We start from the raw sequence: 25,209 nt of genomic DNA, 5'->3' as shown, positions 1-25,209 counted from the left end.
ATACAGCTTAGCTGCACATCGTAGTTATCCGTTCGCATAGTCATCACGTAGAAAGGATAAAAGTGCAAGAGACGTGAATGGCGTATCGTCATCATAAAATTAAATACATTCATCGCAAATGTGAATACATATATATATGCAGTAATAAATTTGCATGTTTAATCGTTCATAAAAAATAATTTTAATAACGTTTTATATAGACATAAATTTCAAGTATATTGCATTTTTTAACATTTTAAGTCCACGGTAGTTGCAAGACGTTAAATATAAAATTACCTCTCTCTCTCTTTCTCTCTCTTCCCCTTTATGAAATTTATAATTCTATTTAATTCTTTTTTAAATACTTATCTCAAGCTTCCTTCCCTTTATTTTCTAGCTGTCCCATCAACTCGGCAATTAAAGCGGACAGCTCGAAAAGATGATATCATAGGACTCGCATTTCTATCTTGCCGAGAAGACTAAAAGTCTTGACTAGCATTGCTATCGTAATTATTTTCCTCTCACCCTATCTCTAATTCCGATGGCGTCCGGCAATCGCTTAATTCGAAGAGTTCTATTTTCCGATCTTACTTGTTCCTGTTCTTTCTCTCTTTATCCGTATTATTATCCTTCATCTCGACCATCTCCTACTTTCAATGCTGCATTATCCCCCTTGGCGAGTTCGTCAAACTCTAGCGGGCTTTTGAGGGAAAATCATCGCGTATTCGGCTCTGAACCGACCTACCCAGTATGATCAGAGGTAACTGCGAAACGCGAAAACTAGCCGCGGATGTTTTCGGAATCAATCCGATGTTCTCTACATGACTGCACATCCTGCTAGTTTCTCCGTGATACTTTCTTGGTGGAAGTTTCGATGGAAGATATATTACTTCCATAGATAAGCCCAGAGATATATTCGTGATATTCTATGTATTTTTGTTTGATCAAGTTGAGTTTAGTGCACCAAAACGTGTACACGGTTATATATAAATTCTCAGGCTTTACGGTCGATTGGAATTGCGGCGGATGAATAATAAACTCGCGAGAGATATTAATTTTACGCGAGATGCGACAGCAAGTTTGCTGAATGAGCGCTCTAACTCTCGAGTTTATGAATCTTTCTGTTGCGACTGCGAGTTTCTATATCGCACACGTCACGCTTAACACGTTTTAACGCGTCGCTCGATTTCCGCGAATGTGTTCTTTATTAGCTGGATCAGCGAAATAAGATTGATCGCTCTCTACATTTCCGGAAGTAATCGTGTAGAATTGTCGCTCTCGCTGCGCACACGTATGTATCTGTCAGACCCATAAGCGAAGTTTCGCCCGTGTATAGATGCAAGCGACTACTGTGAATGATGTGGTAGTCTCAATGTCGTTCTTACTTTATGATTTAGTGTCGTCGCGTTGGAGTTTATGATTGCTCGCTCGTGTCGAAATGGAGCCATATATAGGCGCACAGCAGCGATAGCAGCATCCGTCACCGACCCTCGTAACACGCCGCGATGCTAAATCGCCGTAATACACGCGTGTCCGACGAAAGTAACGATATCACCGGGATATCAAAACATTAAAAACTCTCTCTTCGCGAGAGTTAAATATAAGTTTAATAACGCGCGTCGCACCCCTTTTTCTTCCACTCGTTCGCAAAACTTTGGATCGATCCAACTTTCGATCTAAACTTTAACCCAATATTAACCCAATATATAACGACGCTACATACAGATATATATCTTAACTTGACATCAACTCTTTCGATTAATTACGAGACATTCTTGAAAGTCTGTGATGGTCAGAGTTTTCTTTCGAGAACGTGCAAGATTATTCGCACTTTTTATCGAGACTCTCTATGCTTAACGATTTTATTCCAATAAACGAAGAGCACACATTCCGTTGTATTCTGTGAGATCACTGAACAGGAGAAAGAGTTCGCATTTCTCTCGTACCATTGCTGCCGTTTTACATCGACGAGTCCGTTGTTGCGGCCGGCTGGCCGCAGGGATGCTGCCAGCCTCTACCACTTCCCGTACCACTGCAATCTGCTGCTCGAATTTCTTGCGTGCGCAAAATCGCAGCTGGACAGGGTTGCGAACGAACGAACGCGAATGCCGGGAACGTAGGACCGGGAACTTTAAACGGGGCGAACTTTAGCGCGACTCATCTGTCTCACATCGGGATGCAATTCGTCGTGCATACGCGGTACATGGCTGTCTGCTTAAATTGCTGCTTCGTGTCGGAATGATTCGTTGAAGCCGGCGGCGCGGGCTTGTAAAGCAGTCGGGAATCGCATTAGCGCTTCGCCTGTAACTTACGCTTCTCACGTACGGTGTCTGAGATATTGTTAAAGATCTCGCGCGTCTCCGAGTTGTACCTTATTGAATAACCAACTTTAATAAGCATGACATTACTTCGCGATTAATTAATTATTCTTATTAATTGAATCACGAGGCTTTCTCGGCGTCTCGTCGTATTTTAAATTGTCATTTTTTTCATCACCTCGAATATGACGTGGAGAACTTTTTCTCGAAAAAAAAAAAGAAAGAAAAAACGTTGGAAATATTTCTTTATTTATATTTTCCTCTCGAATCCGCATAAATTGAGTCTTCCAATCGTTCGTGATGAATATGCGATAATTAAAAATAATGAATGATAAAATTAAATTTCCTCGCGATCATTACGTTTCGTATTGACTAAGATCGAGCGAGCAATTTGCATTTCAAAGCAAGGGGTGACCTGCTCGAAACTTGGATGCAAAATTCCTGGGTACTAGCGAGAAAGCGCGAACCCTATGTCTAAAATATTTTAAATACTCGTTCTCGGAAATTTCGTCGGAAATTCTCCGGTGTTACATCAATTCTAGCATAATGAATATTTCGTGGTGTCTATGTCTATTTGCCGTCCCTTATCTTTTATGCTTGTCGGTGCTCTTTGAATTCTTTGTCCTTGTTTGACCATGTCATGCGCAACAGATTTGCTCTTCCGAAAAGTTCAAAGCTCTCCCCCGAGTTTCGCATTGCAGACGAAGCGTGGCTTTTGTACGTATTGCGACACGACATTCCGACAAACGACAGAAAACGATTGAACCGATATTAGAGATCCGATATTTATTTACATCGAAGACGATACGGATAACATCGAGAACAGAATCGCGATCGCTCTTGCAGGAGTTGAAAGTCTTTCGAGTTTACGAGAAATGTGTAATGGCTCTTTTTGTTGATTTAAGTAAAAAAAAATATTGCAAATATAAAGATATATTAATAATAAAACGAAAAACTACTGATACAAAAAGAAAAAAGAAAAAATTCAAAAGATAGGAAATGGGCTAATAAGAGCCAGGCACAGAAATATTATATATAATATACATCTGCGTGTGCAAAAGTATATATGTATGTACATATGTATAAAAACATTGTATTCTACTGTGAAATTTTTTATTATAAGCTAATAATTCATGACATTCGTGCGGCATTTCTCTTCCTGTTTTTGTCATAAAGTATTTCTATTCGTTCATAAATATAATCACTGTACTCAACTGTCATAATATAGTCACGCAAGTGCCTTCGGAATGTCTACACTTTTTTTCCACACAAAGCTAGAAATAAAAACGGCATCACGAAAGGGATTTATTATTTCCGTAAGTGTTCGTGTAATGTTTTTTTTTATTCCCTGTATGCTTTCGTTATTTGAGCTATTGATTGAAATATGTCGTATATTTAGAACAGGCGTACGACTTGTGCGCATAAACATCATTAAATATTGCTTGAATAACGAAGCGCGAAGCAAATGTCGCGCAGTTTGTTTGCAAATCGGTGCAGCATCCAATAATACTCGACAATAGCATATAATAATGCACCGACATAGTATTTTTCTGAAATGCATTTTTTTATAGCACTGGAAAAGTAATATAAAAAATAATATGGCATTTGCAGCATCGAGTAATTTACAGGATACCTTACTGCAATAAATAAAAACTTTAATTAAGTTTTTAATAAGAATATTTTGCAAAGGAGAGAAAAAAGAATTTTTTAAATCTGATTTTTTAATTACGTTTGATCTAAACATGGAGTTGATTTTTTGTATCAACAGAAAATTTCAGTACTCTCTCATCTGTTGAATTGTTTACTAAAAGTTTATAAAACTCAGAATTTCTAATTATATTTTTTCTCTTTCTCTTATGGATTTGTCCTTTGACAGATATAATCCTCGCTTTTACTAAACATGAACGATTAATGAAACCATGACATTTTGTATATCTTTGTTCCGCTAGTGATCCAGCATGATAAAAATTTCGTATCCATTGAACTTATTCATATATTAAAGGAATCACGAGGTGTAATTATGAAATACGATCAGCTTTATTTCAAAATAATACGCCAAGTTTTAATATCGGTCGATCTCTTTTTGTTTCCTCGCGAACTGGAACGGCGCGATTCGTTTATTGGCACGCAGCCTCTGAAATGTGAAAGAAAGCGAGACACAATATTTCTGCTCATTCGACATGTCGTATCATCTACTATTTTATCCGGCACGGAGCTTCATGATAAGGAGTCGGCTCTGTCTAACATTTCTGTCTATATAAGGCGACGAGTCATAAAGGGGTACCGTCGAAGTAGGTCACCCAATGTGTCAACGTGAAAACAGTCTCTCCAGACTATAATAGAACCCTGAAAGAGTTGATGGACAGCAATCCGGAGTGATTTCTTGACGTTTCCTTGTCAGGCGTGTGAGTTATTGCGTATTTGGGAATGTCATGGTTATTTCCTTTAATTTCATATCAGTCTCTTCATATCTTTTCATATTATAAAGCAATATGAGGTAGGATATTCGACCTATTCAATCTCTATAAATTTTTTCAGACTGAATATACTTTATCTATTTTTAATTTATTTTAAATATTTTACGAGGGAGAAAAGAAGAGGAAAGAAATACCCCTTTCGATTACATTCTCGCATAAGCAATGCCTCTTTATTTACAATGGCATTGTATTGCAGCGACATAATGATTCATGAATTTTTTAACTTAATTTCAACACGATACAATAAAAACAGCCTGCTTATACTAGCAAATAATGCGCTGCAATTAAAAAGCAGTTTATTTTTAATATTAACCAAATTTATTCTATTAAATGCTTTTGTTTCATAATTTTTTTCTCTTATGTATGTATATGTACATACACATATTCTTATTTTATATATACATATATGTATATGTAAAGATTAAAATATCTATTTCGGTTTATAAGACATTAAAATATTACAATCAATTAAACCAAAGTTATTATTTTTATATTAAAACATGTCGAGATATCCCTAAATTACTCACAAAACGCATACGAGTGATTAATGGAACAGTATAATTGCAAGAACATCAAGAGAACTTACGAACTCATTTAATCTGTAATTCCACCCAACCCGGAGTATCAACCCTTGAACGCTCAGTGAGATACAATCGTCAGTGCACTTTTGACCTGTGCGACCTTTCGGCCCGACGCGACCTTTCGTGCCTATCTCCCGCAAAATGAGATTAATACTGTTCATCAATATCATGGATATCGAGTCACTATTTGCCACAATGCAGCAATTTTTTTTTTGCAGAAGTTTTTTTTTTTAAGGCTAATTTGTTTATATTTGTGTTTTGATATACATATAATACATTATCACGACATGGTGGATATAAACTTGGATATAAGCAGAAGAAATATTTGACACTTTTCATTTGCATATCGACATAAAGATGCGTGGTGGGCTTAAAACGCATAACGATATTCAAATCACAAGCGCGATTGATAAGTATCGACTATATATTTTTGTGTAATGCACGAGCCAGAATTTCTCTCATTTACATACTTGTCAATATACAACTTTTTCCATTCGCTTTATTAATTTCGTTCGTATTGCATGCTCGTATTGCATACCTCACTATTTACATCGTACATATATCCTGTACGCGGAAAAAAATGTTAAAATCTCTGAAAATGATAAATTTTTTTGTGTACATATCGCGAAGGATAGATCGGGGATAGAGAAAGGAATAGTTGAAAAATACGTGAGAGAAGGATTTGACATAATACAAAAGAGAAAGAGAGAGAGAGAGAGAGATAAAGTTTCTCTTTCCTCAAATAAAAATTAATCAAAGTATATTGCGTCGATCATCGGTGCAGTACTTTTAAATTTCCTCATAATATTGGAATCGGAGCTGACAAATCGTTTCGCTCGCGAGATACATGGGACTTGCGAACGCATCGAGTCTCTTTTTATCCAGGCGCGCAGTTAGCGGAGAGGCGAATTGCGTTCTCTCGCAAAAATTCGGTACAAATACTTCTTGCACGACTGCCTTTGTACCGGTCGTACGTGAGTATATTTCTTGTGACGAGCGCATGCACACACCGAGTTCATTTTTTATTAGCACAATGAACAGTAGAGGATTGCCTTTACTCTTTCTCTTTCTCTCCCTTTCTCCCTATAGAACTATACATTTACCATGTGTATACATGTGTATATGTAGATTCTCTTTCCTCACACGAGATCTCGACTTACACGCATGTAACAAGCACATTAATAACGCCGAGATTATTTTACGGCCTTAAACGCGCGTATGAAATTAATAGACAGTAATATTGAAAATTTCATTATGAAACGAAGAGAGTGTGAAATGGAAAATTCTACATATAATACTTCAATTCTGGATTATGTAAAATAAATTTTAAATCTATCTCTGAAGCTCTTGTAAAAATAAAAATTAATAGCAAAGAAATAGACGCTAAAGTTATATCACACAGAATTATATAACGTACATATATTGGTCTCATACGATCAATTAATTGTCACGGAAATTAAAGTAAGGAACCTGTCCGCATTTTCATGATGAACTTTGACAGATCTAATTTGAAGAACTCTGAGCTGATTTTCTTTAATAGAGTTTGACGCACAAAACCACCATTTATTCTCGGCTAAGAACTTTACAGGATTCAGGAAGAATTATACGTCTTGTCAATTAAAACTCACGTTAAGTCTCCGTTAAAGTAAACCAGAAACGAGAGAGAGAGAGAGAGAGAGAGAGAGAGAGAGTATTCGTTAGCTATTTATTCTCTTGAAACTAGACTCGCAGAGAAATATTAAAAGACAATTTAATTTCCAATGATAACTACCCTCATAATTAGAATTCCTATCGAGAGTTTTTCGTTAAAGAAAGATCAATTTTGAGTTCGTTAAAGTTCGTTAAAGAATCTAAAAGTATAATCCAAAAGAAAAATATAATTATAATCTTAATCGCGGTCAGTTTTTCAAAGACATTTTGCGGACACGATTTGTCGTCGAATTCTAGCTGCATCGCGTATGTGGACGCGATTTATGCTTATAAAGGTTTCACAGGCGTTAATTCTGATTTCAGATGCAGAGAGCGGTGCTACTGCTCTGTTGGCTGCCGCTCCTCAACCACTGCCACGCCGTAAATCCAGGTAAATATCGATTATTTCTAAAACTGCAAGCGCGCGCGCGCGCACATCGCAAACAAGGGAGGCAAGGGGTGGAGAGAGAGAGAAGGGTGAAAGAGGGTGAATATTATCGTGTTACCGCGAGTTGCGAAAACCTCGCAGATTCCTCTTCCGAAGGAGAGCGAGGAGTGGGAGATTTTATTATTCCGCGATTCTTTCTTTGACATGCCTCGACCGAGGCGGATTACTGTTAACGCGAACCGATATTGCACACACATGTTGGTTTAAGGATCCGTTATCGTGCGCGGACGTAAGCCGCATTTATGTTGGCGCATCGGGCTTAACGTATAGCCGGACGTTAGGTGCCCGAACGCATTAGTATCCAGGCAACGTGTCCGACAAAAACAATGCCCCTGTTACCACGAGCCGGCCTCGGCCTCGGCTAGCCAGTACCGTTGGCAAAGTCACGAATTGTGAGGATACACGCTTAGTTCTCTCGTGTATATAGTACAGGAGATACGGTGCGACTGTCTGATAGCGCACTCATAGGCATAAGATTATAAAACAGGTGGGAGATTATGAGCCATCCATTTCGAGAAAACGAAACGTGAAATTAAGGAAAACGATTATTTTTGAAAACCAATAATATAATACAGTTTGATAGAAAAATTATTAAATTGTTTATTCAAAGCTTTCCTTTTTAACCATTTCTTATACAACATACGGAAGAAAATCATTGAATTTTTTTATTGTATTATAAATTTTACATGTTTTTATATTATTCAATTTTCTTTGTAGCAAATACTCTCAAGTATGCTACTGAGAAATATAATTGTTAGCTTTTTGTATACATGCAAAGTAAGAATATCAATTAACACATTTTCATGCACATGATAATGCATGAGGAAAAGCTATTACGCTATTAAAGCCCATACCGGGCATCGCTTAATACGGGTGTTTTATTCCCATGCGAGGCGAACCGTATCGAATTTTATACTATTTTATTATAGTGCTCCATTATTACGTTAAAACTCGTAACATTCCACTGATATACAATCCGCTTGTCGGTATGTATTTTGTTAGTTGTAGGTGAGCGATTGTAAAAATTCACATGAGAATGCGCTATTCGGGGTAATATCGTGTCGTGTCGTAACGTAACCGTATAACGCATACATATACACGTAAATATTTGCATTTTCTTTGCACGAGCAAGCATAGAGATGACGCATGAGCGAGACGTTTACAAAAAGAACGGCGTTTAGTTATACGTAACGTACTACGTCATATGACGTCAGATACAGACGCTGAATTATATTTGGCTTGATGGATTGCTCAGTGCGACTCGGTATTCATTGCTTTAGTAGTCAGCTCCAAGCTGACCCATAAATCAGCAAGCATCGATACAAAATGTAAAATGTCTTTTTCCCATCAATTAAAATTTAGTATCGTAATCGTATATATTGTCAGTTTATCTCTTAATAATATATTGCAAATTTGACGTTGCTAAACGGCAAACTGTAGTACAAAAATACTTAGTAAGTCTGGCATTGATAAAATATCTACTTGTAGCAAAAGTTTGTGAAGAATTTATTAGAAAAGAAAAAATTATAAAATAATGGAAATTATAAAAAAATAATTTGAAAGCAGTTATTCTCTGTATAAGGTGAGGAAAGGAGGGCAAATTATTAATAAACGTAACGCACGCGGCCGTGCGAAACTTGGAGCGAAAAATTAAGTGCGGTATAATAACGCATTGTAATTTAATTACTGTACGCAGATGAGAGCCCGTTAGAGCGCATTTGCGCGGATCGAGCGCCGCAATTTTTTTCTGACAATGAAAGAAGAGTAACGAGCAGCTAGCAGGCTAGTAATATGCCGGGCTGACGGCGAATAACTGACCGGCGTTATACGGTGCACGAGTGTATCGCATTTAATTTGGTCGAGCCGTGAGGGACGCACGGATATTCATTGCACCGCTCGCGCGACGTCATCGAGCCCAAGTTACATAGCCGCTTGCGCATTGCACATGCGGTTAACAGCGCGGAACAAACGAGTCTCTCTCGCCTTCTCGCTCCGTTACTATCTCTCTCTCTCTTTTTCTCCCCCTTCTACCCTATCTCTCTTTCTCTCTTGTCGTTTTCGCGCGTGCGGAAATATTTCGATGGTTTTAGTCTGTCAACGCGTCTAGCACAACGTTCGGGTTCATCAAGCGGAATTGGCGAAAATTCCGACACTAGCCGTAGACACGGATACGTTAATTTCTATCTTTTTTTCTGTCTCTTTCTCTTGTTCGCTACTTATTCGTATAACGTCCATCGTCACGTCCAAGCGTTACCGGATATCACGCGTTTTACGGAAACAAGTTTAGATCTAATCAATTCGGCCGCGTCGCGCCGTCGCCGGCGAATAATTTTGCTCAGTTTCCCACTTGGGGTGAATGGGCTGAGAAATCTCGTCGTGGGGCTGCGCGCGGGGCAAAAGTTCGCTATTACGATCTTAGACTGAAGAAGCGACTCCCGGAATATGCCCGCTTTCGGCTTACCGGAAGTTTAATAATACGGCTCGCGGAAAGCGGCAAAACTTGGGACCCCCGGTCTATATCTCGTCGGATTTGCCCAAGCACTCATGTTACACGGGCCAGATACACCGATCCAAGAGTAATATTCATTAAGGGTCCGAAAAAGAGAGAGGAGAAGAGAGTACTTGTAAATTCTCTGGCCGCGCTAAAGCGCATATTTAAGTTGTAATCGTCGTGCAATTACAAACTTTTCCGAGTTTATCTTTCCGAGTTTTCCGAAACGGGGGACGTGGGTGCAAGTTAAATTTTCTCCCCCCTGCTCGACGTTAACTAAAGCTACGAAAAACTACTGGCTATGCAGTCCGGGATTCAAACCCGAAGAGTTCCTCCTCTTTCGCGACTCAACGTATGTACGAGGGCAGTTCGATAAGTCAGTGACTTTTACAAGATATGGCACTCAAATCGCAATCTAATTTTATTTCTGATATTTACCATCTTATTTAAGTATACACACCAAGTTTCAAGTAGATCTGTCAAATAGAAATTTTTTGACAGCGTTCTAAAGCGGATAAGTTTGTGTTTTTTGCTAAAATGGAAAAAAGTGAATTTCGTGTGCTAATAAAACATTACTTTTTGCGTGGAAAAACCATTAAGGAAACTGAAGAAAAGCTAAAAAAGTATTATGGGGACTCTGCTCCGTCGCATGGAATGGTTCACAAGTGGTTCACTGAATTTCGTTGTGGTCGTACAAGCACGAATGATGCTGAGCGCCCGGGACGTCCGAATGAGGTCACAACTGAAGAAACAGTCAATGAAATCCATGATATTGTATTGGACGACCGTCGAGTGAAGATACGCGAGATAGCCAAGATGGTAAACATCTCAAACGAACGTGTTTTTAATATCTTGCATAAACATTTGGGCATGAAGAAGCTGTCGGCCAGATGGGTGCCGCGCTTGCTCACAATCGACCAAAAACCACAACGAAATTCAGTGAACCACTTGTGAACCATTCCATGCGACGGAGCAGAGTCCCCATAATACTTTTTTAGCTTTTCTTCAGTTTCCTTAATGGTTTTTCCACGCAAAAAGTAATGTTTTATTAGCACACGAAATTCACTTTTTTCCATTTTAGCAAAAAACACAAACTTATCCGCTTTAGAACGCTGTCAAAAAATTTCTATTTGACAGATCTACTTGAAACTTGGTGTGTATACTTAAATAAGATGGTAAATATCAGAAATAAAATTAGATTGCGATTTGAGTGCCATATCTTGTAAAAGTCACTGACTTATCGAACTGCCCTCGTATATATAATAATTAACGCGCATCTCTGGAATTTTCACGCGCTTCTGTATACAATCGGTATATTTCCTCTTGAAACTTTGATATATTTTACAAGCGCTATACGAAGCCTTACGATCAAATTAAGAATAATAAACGCGAGCGTCTTATTACGGAATTATGAAAATTTCTCGTCGTCGTTGCGTATCCGCATTATCTACGTGGAAAATGCGCAGAGTCAGAGTCGCCTGACGCGATTAATTACGTTAACTCTGCACTAAGGTCGTAACGAAGTAACTGGTCGAAAAGGTGCACTTGCTTGCACATTTCCCGAACTTGTATAATCGTAACAACTTCGTTATAGCCTCGCTCCGATTTCGTGGGTGCGAGATACGAATATATGTGGGCGACACGAGAGTAGTAATACTTTTAACTGCCTTTCTCGCACCCCGCCATCGCCGTAACTCAATCGTATGTAAATTGCCGACGGTGTAATCTCGTAAAGCGGCTTAACGTTACGACGAAAGTTTGCCGCAACACGCCGGAGGGTGAGTGGGTGGATGAAGGGCGGAAAGCGCCCAAAACTCGCGCGCGCGATATAAATTGATGTAATTCTTTATCCGAGGGTAACGCCTGCGAAAGCGAGGTCGATACCTTTCAATTGATCTCGGGCTATACTTCTTAGCTCCTTATCGTGGACGACGTGGCCCTAGCGGACTGCTGCTATATCGATCCTATCCGGATAGAAACTGTGTACGAGGAAGAGACTCGAAAATCAGGATCGATTCGATCAATTGGCAATAGCGCGGTTTCATTGCGGGTTGCTACCTCGATTGTTTGATGACCTCATGCTGTTACCTAAGTTGCGGCAAACTTTATCTGGCTTCCGAGTAATTTCGGTGCCAGTTCAAAGTTTATCCTTTGTGTCTGCCACGTTGAAAGACATCAGCCGCGACCGCGCGGTTCAGATGAAAATGGCATCGCACAAGCCTTAGTATTCCCTCTAGTAAAGTATAATTTCGTTTATATATAGAAAATGAGTTAGAAATAAACTTGACTTATTCGTCGTCGGCTTTTATTTATTAATTTTTTTCTTTCGCTCTTTACTTTCTCTCGCGTCTTTCTCCTCTTTCATACTCCGAGAGAATTCTGTGCCCGAGTTTTACGACTTCTTTATTTAAAAAACAACGATAGGTCTTATTACGATTATCGTCATAATAAAAGGGACGCGCGCGAGCGTGTAACGGTCCGAAGAAAACCCGGGGGGTTGCGAGGTCCGATGAAATATACCAGCTGACTCCGGCGCTACCCGGAATAAAAGCGCAAAGTAATAACGCGCGAGATTCGGGCATGCCAGATTTATCGTGGCAACACACACCACTGACGTGACGGGAACGGTAACGAGGCTCGGTAACGACAGCTGGTGTGCACACGGCCCACTTCTCGCACAGGCGATAGAATACATATACTGTACACGTATATCCCTCCCCTTTTTTATACATACACCCCGCGACGGATAATCTGATCGCGCGATCTTTCATCGACGAGCTGTCATCTCCGCGAATTCTCAAACAAGCAGCCATCATCGTGATCGCGCAAGGCAGAAACTCGAGAAAAATAATCATTCTTATTATTATTTCTCCCTTGTGAGCAATTAATTTAGAGGATATATGTCTCTGTTTGCATATATATCGAAATTCATACTCTCGTCGCGCATTTGTGTCATATGCGCGCGTTTCCCCGCTATTGATGAAGCGAAACGTCAAAGCAACACTCGATGAAACAGTCGGTTCGCGCAACAAATGGAGTGATCGCCATAAAATTCTGTATATTCAAAAAAAAAAAAAAATCGAGAAAAGAGAAAATCGACGTTTCGAGGAGGTCGCGGATTCTATGGGCCGTTCTATATAGCCATCTCGCAGTCCTCAGCGAATATCTGTCACCGCGGAAATTCAATTTCAGGGATCACCGCAACGACAAGATTAATAGACGGCCGTTTCGTAACTAAGTCGCGAAAAAATGAATTATTAACGAAAAACGGGACCGCTCTCTGATATCGCCGCGTAATGGCGATGGAAAGTCGATACTTCGAATGAGTTGCTCTCTCCTTCTACCTCGTCCTCCTTCACGATATAATTCTCTCATCGTCATACGAGTATAGCGTTTTATAATCGTTTATATCGTTAATTCGATATGGACGAAAAAATATAACTGCATTGTGCAATAAAGTTACAATTGATATTTTTCTATAAGAAACAGATTAAATCGAATTATTCAAACCAATGCTTTTACGAACAATCTCAGAGAAAAGATAACAAAACCGACATATATCTTCTAATCCAATATAGCTCTATTTTGTAGCAATTAAATGCATTTTATTTCAATTATAATAAACTTAATTCAATAATATTATTTTTTAATAATTTAATTATTCTATACATATTCGTAGATTTTTAAATCGTTTCAGCCTTGCTTTTATCTTTATTACTTTTTTCGATGTGTGAGTAGACAAATTAAGTTAGAATGTTTTGTGTAAATCGATATACTCATAATTTGTACATTGATGTAAGCTATCATTTTATTTTGAAGTCTTCATTCAAAGAATAAATTTATTGATTTAGATTTATTTTTGGTAAATATCTCACGCAAAAATTTCTCACATTACAAACTTGAAGATTAAAAAATTTTTAAAAATATTTATAAAAATGTTTTTAAAAATAAATTAAATATATAATTTGTTTGATTTAAATTTGATAAATTAATATAATTTAATAATTCACACATTGCGTTATATTTTACCACTTTTGTAGCACGTTTCTGTAGTTTTTTGAATGAAATAAAATCTCAGTTTTAAATAACGATTTTTCAATTTTCATTTATTTTACAAAAGCTATTTGATTGAAATAATATTATTAAAATTGTGATAGAATTTGATAGAAGCAATCTCTAATATTTATAAATATTTGTGTTTAAATATTTATTTTCAGCCCCTAGAGTTCACAAACAAAATATCGAATTGGACATGTCGATTTTGGTGCCTTCTTCACAAATAAATTCTTTTTGAGATCAGAAAGAAAATGTTATGTGTTTATAGTACATAAGTTACAGTATCCGAGTGTAAAAGAAATACAAAAAGTACAATTGCAAAGAATAACGTGGACATGTCCCATCTCTCGTTAAACGAGAGGACCGAGAATTAGTTTTCGTGCTCTTTCACAAGGACAGTTTCATTCTTCAAGGACCCGTGCAATCTTCCATATGACTGAAAAAAATGAACGAGATGTTGGCACGCGACAGAGCGGAGTGAAATTCTCCGTGAAAATTACAGTTTCCCTCAACTTTCTCGCAGTCGACACTTTTTTTTTTTTTTTAAATTAATGATGTGAAATATGTGACGTAAAACGATTTGCTGATGAGTGATATTTTATGAGTATATTCGACGTATATTCCATTTTAGTTTCGCTCACGCGAACTTTACGAGAGGCGTGCATTGACACCGCGACGAATAAAGGCGATATTGGCGACATTTCGCTCAGTTGGACAGGTAAAAGAAGGTTCCTTCACTTTTCTGAAATCGCGCGACGGTCTTCGCGGTTGAAAACGAGGTTTCATATAGCAAATCAGAACGAGCGGTGAAAGAAGTTAGATGTAATGCGGCATAAAGTCTAAGGAAAAAGTCAAGCGGACTCGACGATAAACTTCCTCGAGTGTCTGCCTGCTGCGTCTCTTACCCTGAAACGAGGAACTCCGCTTATATCATCAAACGTGACATTTTTACAAACTCGCAAGTCTCGCCGCTACATTTCTTTGAGCAACATTTTTTGGTACACGTGTGTAAGTATATACCCCGAAACGCGAAATATCGTTCGAGATTTCGCCCGAGCAAGCAAAGGGGCCTCGCTAAAGGTCGGCATCGCGACTCCCTAAGTCTCTCTTCGGGATTACGAGGTCCCTCGGACGCATAATACCGTAGAGAGATTGGAAAGAACTTACGGTAAGCCGGGAAATAAATACAGCGATTTCTCTACCTTGCATTCCTACGCCGTGCATTTTAACAAGAAAACGAATGTACATATCTTTGCCGCGTTTTCGAGATTTCTGCGCGGAGAATTAAACGTATTTCTTTCAGATCCAGAGAAACGAGAAAATCTTCAGTATATAAAATATGGTTTACGCAAAATAGAGACGCGCACGATATTCCGCTTACCTGAGCTTGGATAAAAATATGATCGGTTCGCAATTCGTTGCTTTGAAAATTATTGCGAGCGATAGGCCGATTCTTCACGATCATTGATGGCAGTCGTTTTTTACAAAAAATAACCGTGAAAAAAAGGATTTCCTTATTATTTACCGCGATTCAATAAAATCCGTGCTAAAAATATTCGGATATTTCGAATGTAGCGACGAAATGATCGCTGCATTATAAATAGCATAAATTAACGAGGTGATGCTCTTGATTCAGGCGGACTAGGGCATATTGCGGATTGGAGATTATCGATGTAGAGAGAGGCCTGTCACTAGCGCAAGCTGTCATTAGCGGAAGAGATCGCTCGTGGGTCACGGATATGACATTGTAACCAGTTTAGAGGAGAGCGTTCCCGCGCTCTCGGTAATGATCCAGCTGATCCTATCTCCTCAATTGCTTTTAATGGACGGCTCTTATATGCGTACGTCGATGCGCGAAACCAGTCAATATCCAGCCCTTTGTACGTCGATCGGGGACTCGGTATTTACACGTTAATCGGTTAAACCTGTCTTCTTGCTCCGGGCAACACGCGCGATCCATGTGTATCATTGAAATTCCTCCCCGCTTTCCTCCCCGGGAGCCAAACCGCTGATCCTTTTTCCACTATCTGATATTTATCAATCGCAAAACACACATCCGTGTATCTACTCTCACTGTCAACGGAGTATCGATTAAAACAATTGACATTCTTCTATATTTGATATCTAAAAAAATTGCAATCAATGCAACTGTATAAGATTTTTCAGTTTGCAAATAGATACTCTATACATACACATATATATACAATATATATATATTTATGAATATATTGAATTTGCTGACCAAAATTAATTGAGTTTTGGTGGTGCATCCTCTTTCTCTCTCTCCTTTAATTCCCCAAAATAAAACGATAACGAGATAGCAAATGCGAAACAGAATTATATTATAGTTTTGCCTCCCCTTTTTCTGCGCTCCCTTCCGTCGTACTTAAATACGTTGGTACTATTAACGTGATTATCATTCTCATTAATAGCGTCGTAAACGATCGTTATGTCATCGTGATATACGAAGCATACAATTACAAATTTATTACAGTTACAAATTTATAAAACAATGACAGAGAAATGTAGCAGACGTGATAATGTACGAGTCATTAACCGTAACCATTTTGCTTGCCGGGAACGTCATGCGAAAACAACGTGATATCTCGTTTTCGAGATGAGGGAAGCTCGGAGAGATAGACATCGCGAAACGTCACGTTCGTTACGTGCATATCTGTAATTTCTTTCCAAATGTCTTCACATTTCGCGGCAACGCGAAAAAAAAAGAAAAGCATATTCTCGTGTGGTGTGCGCTCTTCGTACCTTTTTTTTTCTTTTCGCGGCGAGTGTTATCTCCGTCTATTATCAGAAAGCCTGTTAGAAAGCTTCTAGCAAACAGCGTATGCTCTTATGAGCGCGTCCTGTTCTTTCGCGCGATTTGTACGCAACGGTGAGATATAATTTTCTCGTTAGAGGAAATGGCGTTTTTGCATACAGTCCTCTGACAGATTTCTGGCGTCGCGCGATAAAAGATGCAGTTAAGCGAAATAATTCTCTCATTCAGAAAACATGAAATTGAGATAACTCATCTACGCGAAGAGATTAAGTAATGCGATATAATTTACGTCGATTAAATTTACGTCGATATTTGAAATTGCTTTCTGTTGGATTAAAGTCTTTTGTCGGATCGTAAACTGGTCTTCTGGGAGAGCACGGAAGATATATAGTGGAACACACAGCATCGCCGAAATATATGTATAGAATTCACACACAAAATAATATCCAGTGGATATCGAAAATATTAGTTTTCAATATTGTACACGATACAAGGAACTTCTTCAAGTTTATGTGTCAATAAATAAAATATCCTTTTTCCAGTTCCCTACAGACTAAATTATTGTTTAATGCAAATCCTGTGGCATATCTAAAAGTGCGTTTAGCGTAGCGTCAGCATAAGCTGTAATATGAAAGTTGTATAGTCTTTCCCTGCATTATGCAGTTGAATCTAGTTATACAACCAGCTCGTTCACTGCAACGTTCTGAGCAACAAAGAACTGGTCAGGGATCTTCGCTCTAAGATCTCGTGCGAGAAATTCTTATTTTTCAATTTTTTCTGTTTATTTATTTTTTAATTTTAACTTGAAGCAGATGTCCATTTTTATATTCCTTGTGACCTAAAAATTGGACCATCGATGCAAACAGAGAAGTGGAAATACAAACACATCTCGATGCATGTGGTTCACGTTCAAATATCGGATTCATATACATACCGAATCGTGCGTATTCTCTGGATATAACAAAGTCGCGCAGCTGATATCGGCGCAATTCACTTTACGCGGTTGCGTTACAGTCACGTCGCGCCCTGCGTACACTAAGATTACTAAAGGCTAGAATTTCGTATGTGGGATCTGCCTGGGACCTCTGCATTGTGCGCGGCATACAAATTGCTTCCTTAATTTTTTTTGAAACGAAGAGAACGCGGTTGCATTAAAAACATTTGTTTCACTACGCGCGGGAGCGTAGGTGGTCTTTCGATTATTATATACGTCTACAATCTGCCCTTTACATCAGAAGAACTGCAAATGAAAGTTCCACAAGTGTTCGCGTAGTCTGTCGTTCGCAGTTTGCAGTGTAAGCTACGCTAAAGTTTTGTTTCACTCCGGGATAATTGCTAATATACTCTGCCCTAGCAGCAGGAATTGTATCCAACTGGGAAGGGACGACGCTCGCGCGTTTAACTTTAATAGTACTAATTAGCTGTATTTATACATCGACAAAGTGCATTTCGTGTTTATTTCATACGTTTCTATTTCACATTAATTTATCGACGAATTGGAGATCAACCGTGATATACTTTTGACATTATTTATTTTTCCAAACTCTCTTTCTTCATCCTATCAGAAACTAACATAAGAGAAAAAGACAACATTCACTTGATAACAATTATGGAAATGTCACATAATGCTGTCTGCTAACGAGGCTAGTATATTTATGACGTTTCTCGAGGCAAAATTATATTTAGGTGATAATTGTATTCGCTCGTTCCCCTCCTCCCACATATTTTCCCATTAATAGTTAATATTATCCCGTTTGCCAAACGCCTATTAACGCGCATGATTTAATTCGCAACTTTCAACCGCAGCGTCAACGCGGGTATATATTCTCTCAATATGATGATTACCAAAATGGCAAAACGAAAGCCGATCCATCATAATGCTCGATCTATCCCGGAATAATTTCAGCGCGTGCGCTCATCCTGTATTTAATGCGAATATCACTCCATTAAAAGGGGAGCATCGATTCCAGCTGATATCCAACACGCGGGGCAACGGAGTCGGGTTTGTTCTCTCCGAATGTATAATCGCTAACAGTCTATTTATTCATACGATGCGGGGCTTCCTATGTAATTAAAACATATGTAGCTCACGAACTGACCATGTTGCTGCGTGCCTCGATTCAATGCGCCAAAGGAGAGGAGAAAAAAAGACAGTTTCGTAAACGGCCGACAATACGACGATGCATCATGTCCATGACGTAATGCGCGATTTATAACAACGGTTACATCTACGGCATTTTTCTCAATATCTTTGGCGAACGTGTCCAGAATTTTTCACATTTTTCAGACTCGCAAAGGAGTAAGTGACCGGGGGGTATATATATATATATATATATATATATATATATATATATAATCGCATTTTATTCGTTTGTGTTACGTTTATATAAAACCGTTTAAGACATAAATCATACCTTTGGAGATACCTTACACACAACGAAACCTCATTGTGCGTACTTAGAGTTAATTCCTTCTGTAATTAATTTCAATCGAGAAATTCAACCGAAACATTATCATTATTATTAATGATATTTATTCGCAAATTATTTTCGCCAAAATTTAATTAAAAATATCGATATACGCAATGATCAATAGATCGAATGGAATAACTGAAATAGGTAAATTTGAGAACCGAGATAATAAACAAACATATTTTTGTTTATATCGTCGGGCAACAATTTAACGCGATACGGATATGCGCAACAACACTTTTAATGCAATAGGGGCACAACAACCCTCCTCCCCCACCCGCGGATATATACACATATACATTCACGGATTTTCACTGTAAACGGTCTGCTGTTTCGGCGGGGATATAATGGCAGAATTGTATACTTCGCCCATTATGATCTGGCCGAGGCCAGACTAAAGCCGGGTATTTATGTAATGCGGCCGTGTCGCGCCGTAATGCATGCATTGCGCATCCGTTGACACGGAGTTACAGAGCGTGTTAATTACTAGGCGGCCGTTATGCGTCATAAATTAATATTTCAATTATGATTTCACTAATGCCGTGTGTATACCGTCCCTCAGTACGATTCATACGTATTCCGACAGCGAATTTCAACGGACCGGGTATAGAGAGAGGGAACGCGTACACGTGTACGAAAATTGAATATAAATTATTGTCGATAACGCAGAGAATGGAAACCTCGTTAATTTCCGAGCGACTATTTCGATAATTCGCATGACACCTGCGAATTCAAGTTTGCGCTTGGACATTCGGAAATTATCGAACGGGAATAATTGGCCTTCGAAATAACGCGAAGAGCTTTACTGCTCTAGCAAGGCTCTACCGAGGAGAGAGATGAGATCAATATCTGCTCTTGAGATTGAAATATTTTCTTCCCCCTTTGACGTATTTTATGCCTCGTCATATTATTTTCAGTAAGCTTTATAAATATTTTCTTTTGTACATATAAATTTGCAAATGAATCCAAATGTAAAAACACGATCCGCTGACGTTACTCTCGCGAAAGTATACATCAAAAATATTAAGATTAATGTTTAAACACCTGTTTGCGTAGCGCGATGGTCTGCAATTCAAATGCGCTTAACATTTGCATTAGTAAAATAAAAAACCGAATACACAGCTCTATATATATTTATATATATATATATATATATATATATATATATATATATATTTATATATATACACGCGTACTTGTGGATGTGTATGTAATCTTCGGTTCGCGTGACGGTGAACTTGATCGCACGGGACGAGAAAGCGTTGTGGCTACATTGTCATTCCGGGTTCATGAATAAATACCTGCTCGCCCTTAAAAAAAAATCCGATTCACAAGAGAGCGTCGCGAAAAAATTCCGGGAGCCAATAGCAGACGACGAAATAAAACATGTGTGCTGGCACAACCCACGGCTGTATATAAATTCTTGCTAGCTTGTTTGCGAATATTTCGACCACCTGCTCCTAGATTGATATCCGCTCCCTTGCACATCGTAGGACCTATCAAATCGGTGTTGCGCACCGAGCGATCCATAAAGAAGTGCCGATAGTCCAGATTGCGCGATATTTTTCCCTCCTCATACCGATCCTGAGCAACGGTGTGTGCTACAACACGTAACTATGATTAAAGGCACTGCCGTTGACAAAATCAACTCAATTATTTCAATCTTTTGTCTTTTCATCGATATCAATTGACGGATAAAAAGCACACTTATTATTAATATTATGGAAGGATATATATACATATACATATATGTATATATTTATGAATTTCTATAAAATGTGTGTGATAATATGTGGGACAAAATTTTTGGCAAACTTGTGAGTGTAATTTATATTTTATATATACTCTCAGTATTTATCCCCAGATTTATCCCAATATTAAAATGGAAAATGGATACAATGAAGTTTAGTTTGCTCGAAAAACCGTTCATTTTTACATTTTTCTCTCTCCCGTGTAGATGTACAAAATAGAAATACGTATGTGGGAGGCTTTTTCCAATAAATTTTACATCGAGTGTAAAGAATAATTGAAATATATAAAAGCGGCTTTTAAAATTTATTCCGACGCGATTGGGAGGATTGCGGACACATCCGACCGTACGATGCACGATTGTTGTTGACATTACGTAGGCGCTGTTGTGACACGCATACACGCTAAAAGTCGTTTAGCGAAACATTTACGAAGCGCATGCTATATATGCAGTCGACTAAAAAGGGAATTCACGCAGAATTACTGACCGATCTCTCCAGTTCGGCGTGAATTATCCGGTCAGCGTAGGTACATATGTAGGTACCTACGTGTATGCTGGTATACGTGAAAGAATAAGCGATAGCAATTTTATAATACATCCATAAAGAGTAGAAATAGCGCGGACAAAATGGAACTTGTTTTATTAATAAACTCTTCAATATCTAACGCGATATCTCGATCGAGAGCCGAGAGGTCTGATTTATTTCGATGTGTATAAAATGTACCTTCGCCATTTTATCATATTCACTTTGTAATATTAATTTTTTCAATTTTTTTTTCAAATTAATTGTAATGGCTTGTGGTAGATGACGTCTTTGCGATTTTACCCAAAGTTGCCAAAGAATCATAAGAAAGAAAATGTCGAATTAGTAGTTTCTGAATATTGATATTCTTTCCTATCCGACGATGCGAAATATCCGAGGATAATCTTTACAGGCACATTCTATTGTCACGAACGACTTGAAACATAAAATGATCTGATGAAATGACACTTGATGACTACGGGGGAAAAAGTATTAACAGTTTATATCTTGTACTTTTCTTCATTTTATATCTGCGACTATATTTATATTGGCTTTCAAAGGAGAATAGTATAGCAGCAGCTTTTTCAAAATCGATACTTACTGCGCATCTTATCTGGCGTACCTTCCGGTCCATTGCCATTTACTGTTCGTAATATCATGTAATTCTACTCGAATAAAGGAAGTTTATAAGCGTAAAGAGCAGTTTTCATTAAAAATAAAATATCTTTACATTTTTGTTCTCTTTTATGTTACTATTGATCCGAAATTATTATTATTAATATCTTTTTATTTTGCTATATCCATAATTAATCGTTAATAATATGTCATTAATTATTTGATTATAAGTTAAGATTATATTTATTTAATTGTTTATTTATTTATAGTTGAAAATTGTGTCTTTAAATGGCCGTAGTGAGGTCAATGTTGAAGCTAATGCAATCAATTTTATTTTTAAATTGTGAATTTCCGGGATATTTAAATTAATCATAATTTCAAAATCTCACTTTTTTTATTTATAACCCTCGACAAAGTTCGATTTTACGAGTATGTCAACTGTTGCGGAAAATGGAAAGTTGCCAATATAGAGATTGGCTCTCGAGGAACGTGTAACATAAGATAGGATCGCGTACGAGGGATAGCGTAAGAGGAGTCGAGAAGTTTAGCGCAAGAGTAATTTGTGCAAACGAACGATTCGTCGAAAAAAGAGTCAAGCGATTTCTACTGTTCTTCCCGTAAGTGCATCTCTGGGGTAATTGAGTATGGAGCCATTTTGCTTTGAGAAACGATATTTCTAACCGGAGATAGTCAGGAGATACACCAAAGTCCCGCGGGAAATACTGCTCCTTAACGCGCGGTGCGCTTTTTCCCTTCCTACCCTCCCCCTCTCTCTCTCTCTCTCTCCTCGTCTCCGCCTTCTCGTTTCTTCAGCTTTTTTTCCTTTATTTTTTTCACTTGCCTCTTTATCCGGCTGCTTTTAGCAGAAGCCTTTCTGTGTCCACCAAGTAATCGCGTGATCTAAGTGTGGTGGTAGCCGTGCTTTCAACAGATATCTGGCTGCATCGTGCAGTCTGCTGCATCGCGAAGGATCTCGAACCGTCTAAGAGATAGATAAAGCATTCTATACATACATATATATATATATATATATATATATATATAGATAGATCTATCTACATTATGTATACACAGAAATGCAGTCCAGTAAATATTATTACCTCTATTATTTCCGAAACTATAACAGTGGAAAATTCATCAAACAAAAGTTACTTTATATAGAGAGAGAAAGAACTATTGTATACTAATATTGTATAATAATAAGTTTTTAATGGATGGGAATTGCTTAGGAGTTAGAAAGGTCACCTTAATTTTTTTTAATAAAATTATATGATTTTTTTATAAAACTTTTTATAATCATTCTCTCTTTCCATGTAAATATATTAAAGTATATACAATTTATTATACAATTAATATTTTAGGAGATATTTCATGATTTATTTTGACATATAATATATCATGAAGCGTATTTGTTTAATTTCTATATTTTCATACACATTTTTATAAAATAATGAAATAAATTGATTGATATAGAAAACATATAATTGTACTTTACAACATTTTATTTTAAACAATTATAAAACTGCGGCACTTGTATGTAGGGAGTCATCAATCGATTCTATTCATTATCCCGTGAAACATTTAATGAATATTTTAATGGAAGTAGAAAGATTACAAGATATTTCATATTTTATTGTTTCAAAACAACAAAATAAATTACTTGTAAATTATGAATTTTTATAATTCTACTTTAATAATGTAAATTATAAATTTTTATAATTTTACTTTAATAATGCAAAAATTATAGTTTTTAAAAAATGAAGATAATCTTTATATCTCTCCTAAGCAGTACCAAACAAAAATTTTATCATCGCTGTAGATCTTTTGTGCAATGTGTAATTTTCGTTAATTAAATTTTCCTCTAGCTATTACAGTATCCAGATTAATTATATTAATAATAGTATACACAGCATATATAATATATATAATATATATATCTATCTGTATATGTAATAATTTTGACAATTGCGTATACAGACTGTCTCATATTCGCCGCAATTATATTTGAAATATTCTTTGATTATTTTAGAATCGAATGTTCCGCAAAGAAAATTTGACTTGTCACCATATTTTTTATCGCAACTGCTAAACTTTCACGACATATATTTTAGTAGCTAAACTTTAAATTAAAATTCTCTTAAAGTCAAGTCTGCTTCAATGTATCAATCAATTTTTAATTGTCTATAAATATTGACATTTCAACACTAAAAAAAGACGATTATCTTCTCAAGTTCAGTTTATATCTATAGTAGTATACGCAGTTCATAGAGTAGAGATTACGTGCGCGATACTTAGACACTCTGTGTATATTACGAGATATGTATATGTATATGTAACGAAGGAGCAACGGAAGAGGCGCGGGGCCAGAGTTTCCCTCGCTTTTGCAGAAACTTCCAAGTTTCGATCCTGCCAGCAGCTTGTGGCACATCGGTCCGAATTCAGAAAAGTCAACTTGTGGCTGGAATTGAGTGCTAAGTGATTTCTGCTGTTTCCGGGACGGCAATAATATCGTTGCCGTTTCTTAGTGTGCCCTTCTGATCTTATATCTTTGTCTGTGTGTTATACTATCTCTCTTATAACAGTATACAGACAGCCGAAGAGTCGTGGGAAGAAGCGTCCCTCTGCACTTCTCCGTGTCACACGAATCACCTGTCAGAGTTCTCACAGTATATAGTCATAATGCTTGAGGAAACAGTTTCGTCTTGCAAGAAGACTGCGTCACGTATCGATACATAATGACAATTTAAAAGCGGCTTAATGCATATCCAACTTATAAATATGATTTCTTGACTTAAATACGATTCGCGTCTATTTTTATTTTAGAAAAAGAGGAAAAGCAAAGAATAAATGGATAATGAGGTTTGAACAAGATTTCAATTACATGTATCAATCGTTGGCATTATATTTAGCGATAGAAACGATAGTTTTCTTGTTATAAAATCTCTTCCGCTTTTTTTTTTTGTTTTTTTCGCGGAGTCATTTTCATCCCCGTGTATAAATAAGCTTTCTCAATACTCGAGAGAAATACGATTTAT

The 25,209-nt window shown here is 37.5% G+C and overlaps 2 protein-coding genes across 3 annotated transcripts in view; one reads left to right on the top strand and one right to left on the bottom strand.

The window, feature by feature from the left end:
• The window catches only part of Sol1 (CUB domain-containing protein Sol1), a 281,663-nt gene that overhangs the window by 29,820 nt on the left and 226,634 nt on the right, over positions 1–25,209 (top strand). The window contains exon 2 of the mRNA XM_083052020.1: positions 7,369–7,435. Within this exon, the coding sequence (XP_082908146.1) occupies positions 7,369–7,435 (67 nt within the window). The remainder of the gene's footprint in view (positions 1–7,368; positions 7,436–25,209) is intronic.
• The window catches only part of M (zona pellucida domain-containing protein miniature), a 113,643-nt gene that overhangs the window by 77,466 nt on the left and 10,968 nt on the right, over positions 1–25,209 (bottom strand). The window lies entirely within an intron of this gene.

The sequence above is a fragment of the Prenolepis imparis genome, unplaced genomic scaffold, assembly GCF_030444845.1.
Source record: "Prenolepis imparis isolate NDT839.2.m4 unplaced genomic scaffold, iyPreImpa1.0 SCAF_1, whole genome shotgun sequence".
In the NCBI taxonomy this organism is placed as follows: domain Eukaryota; kingdom Metazoa; phylum Arthropoda; class Insecta; order Hymenoptera; family Formicidae; genus Prenolepis; species Prenolepis imparis.
The sequence above is the reverse complement of the archived record's forward strand: the minus strand, read 5'-3'. Positions and strand labels throughout refer to the sequence as shown.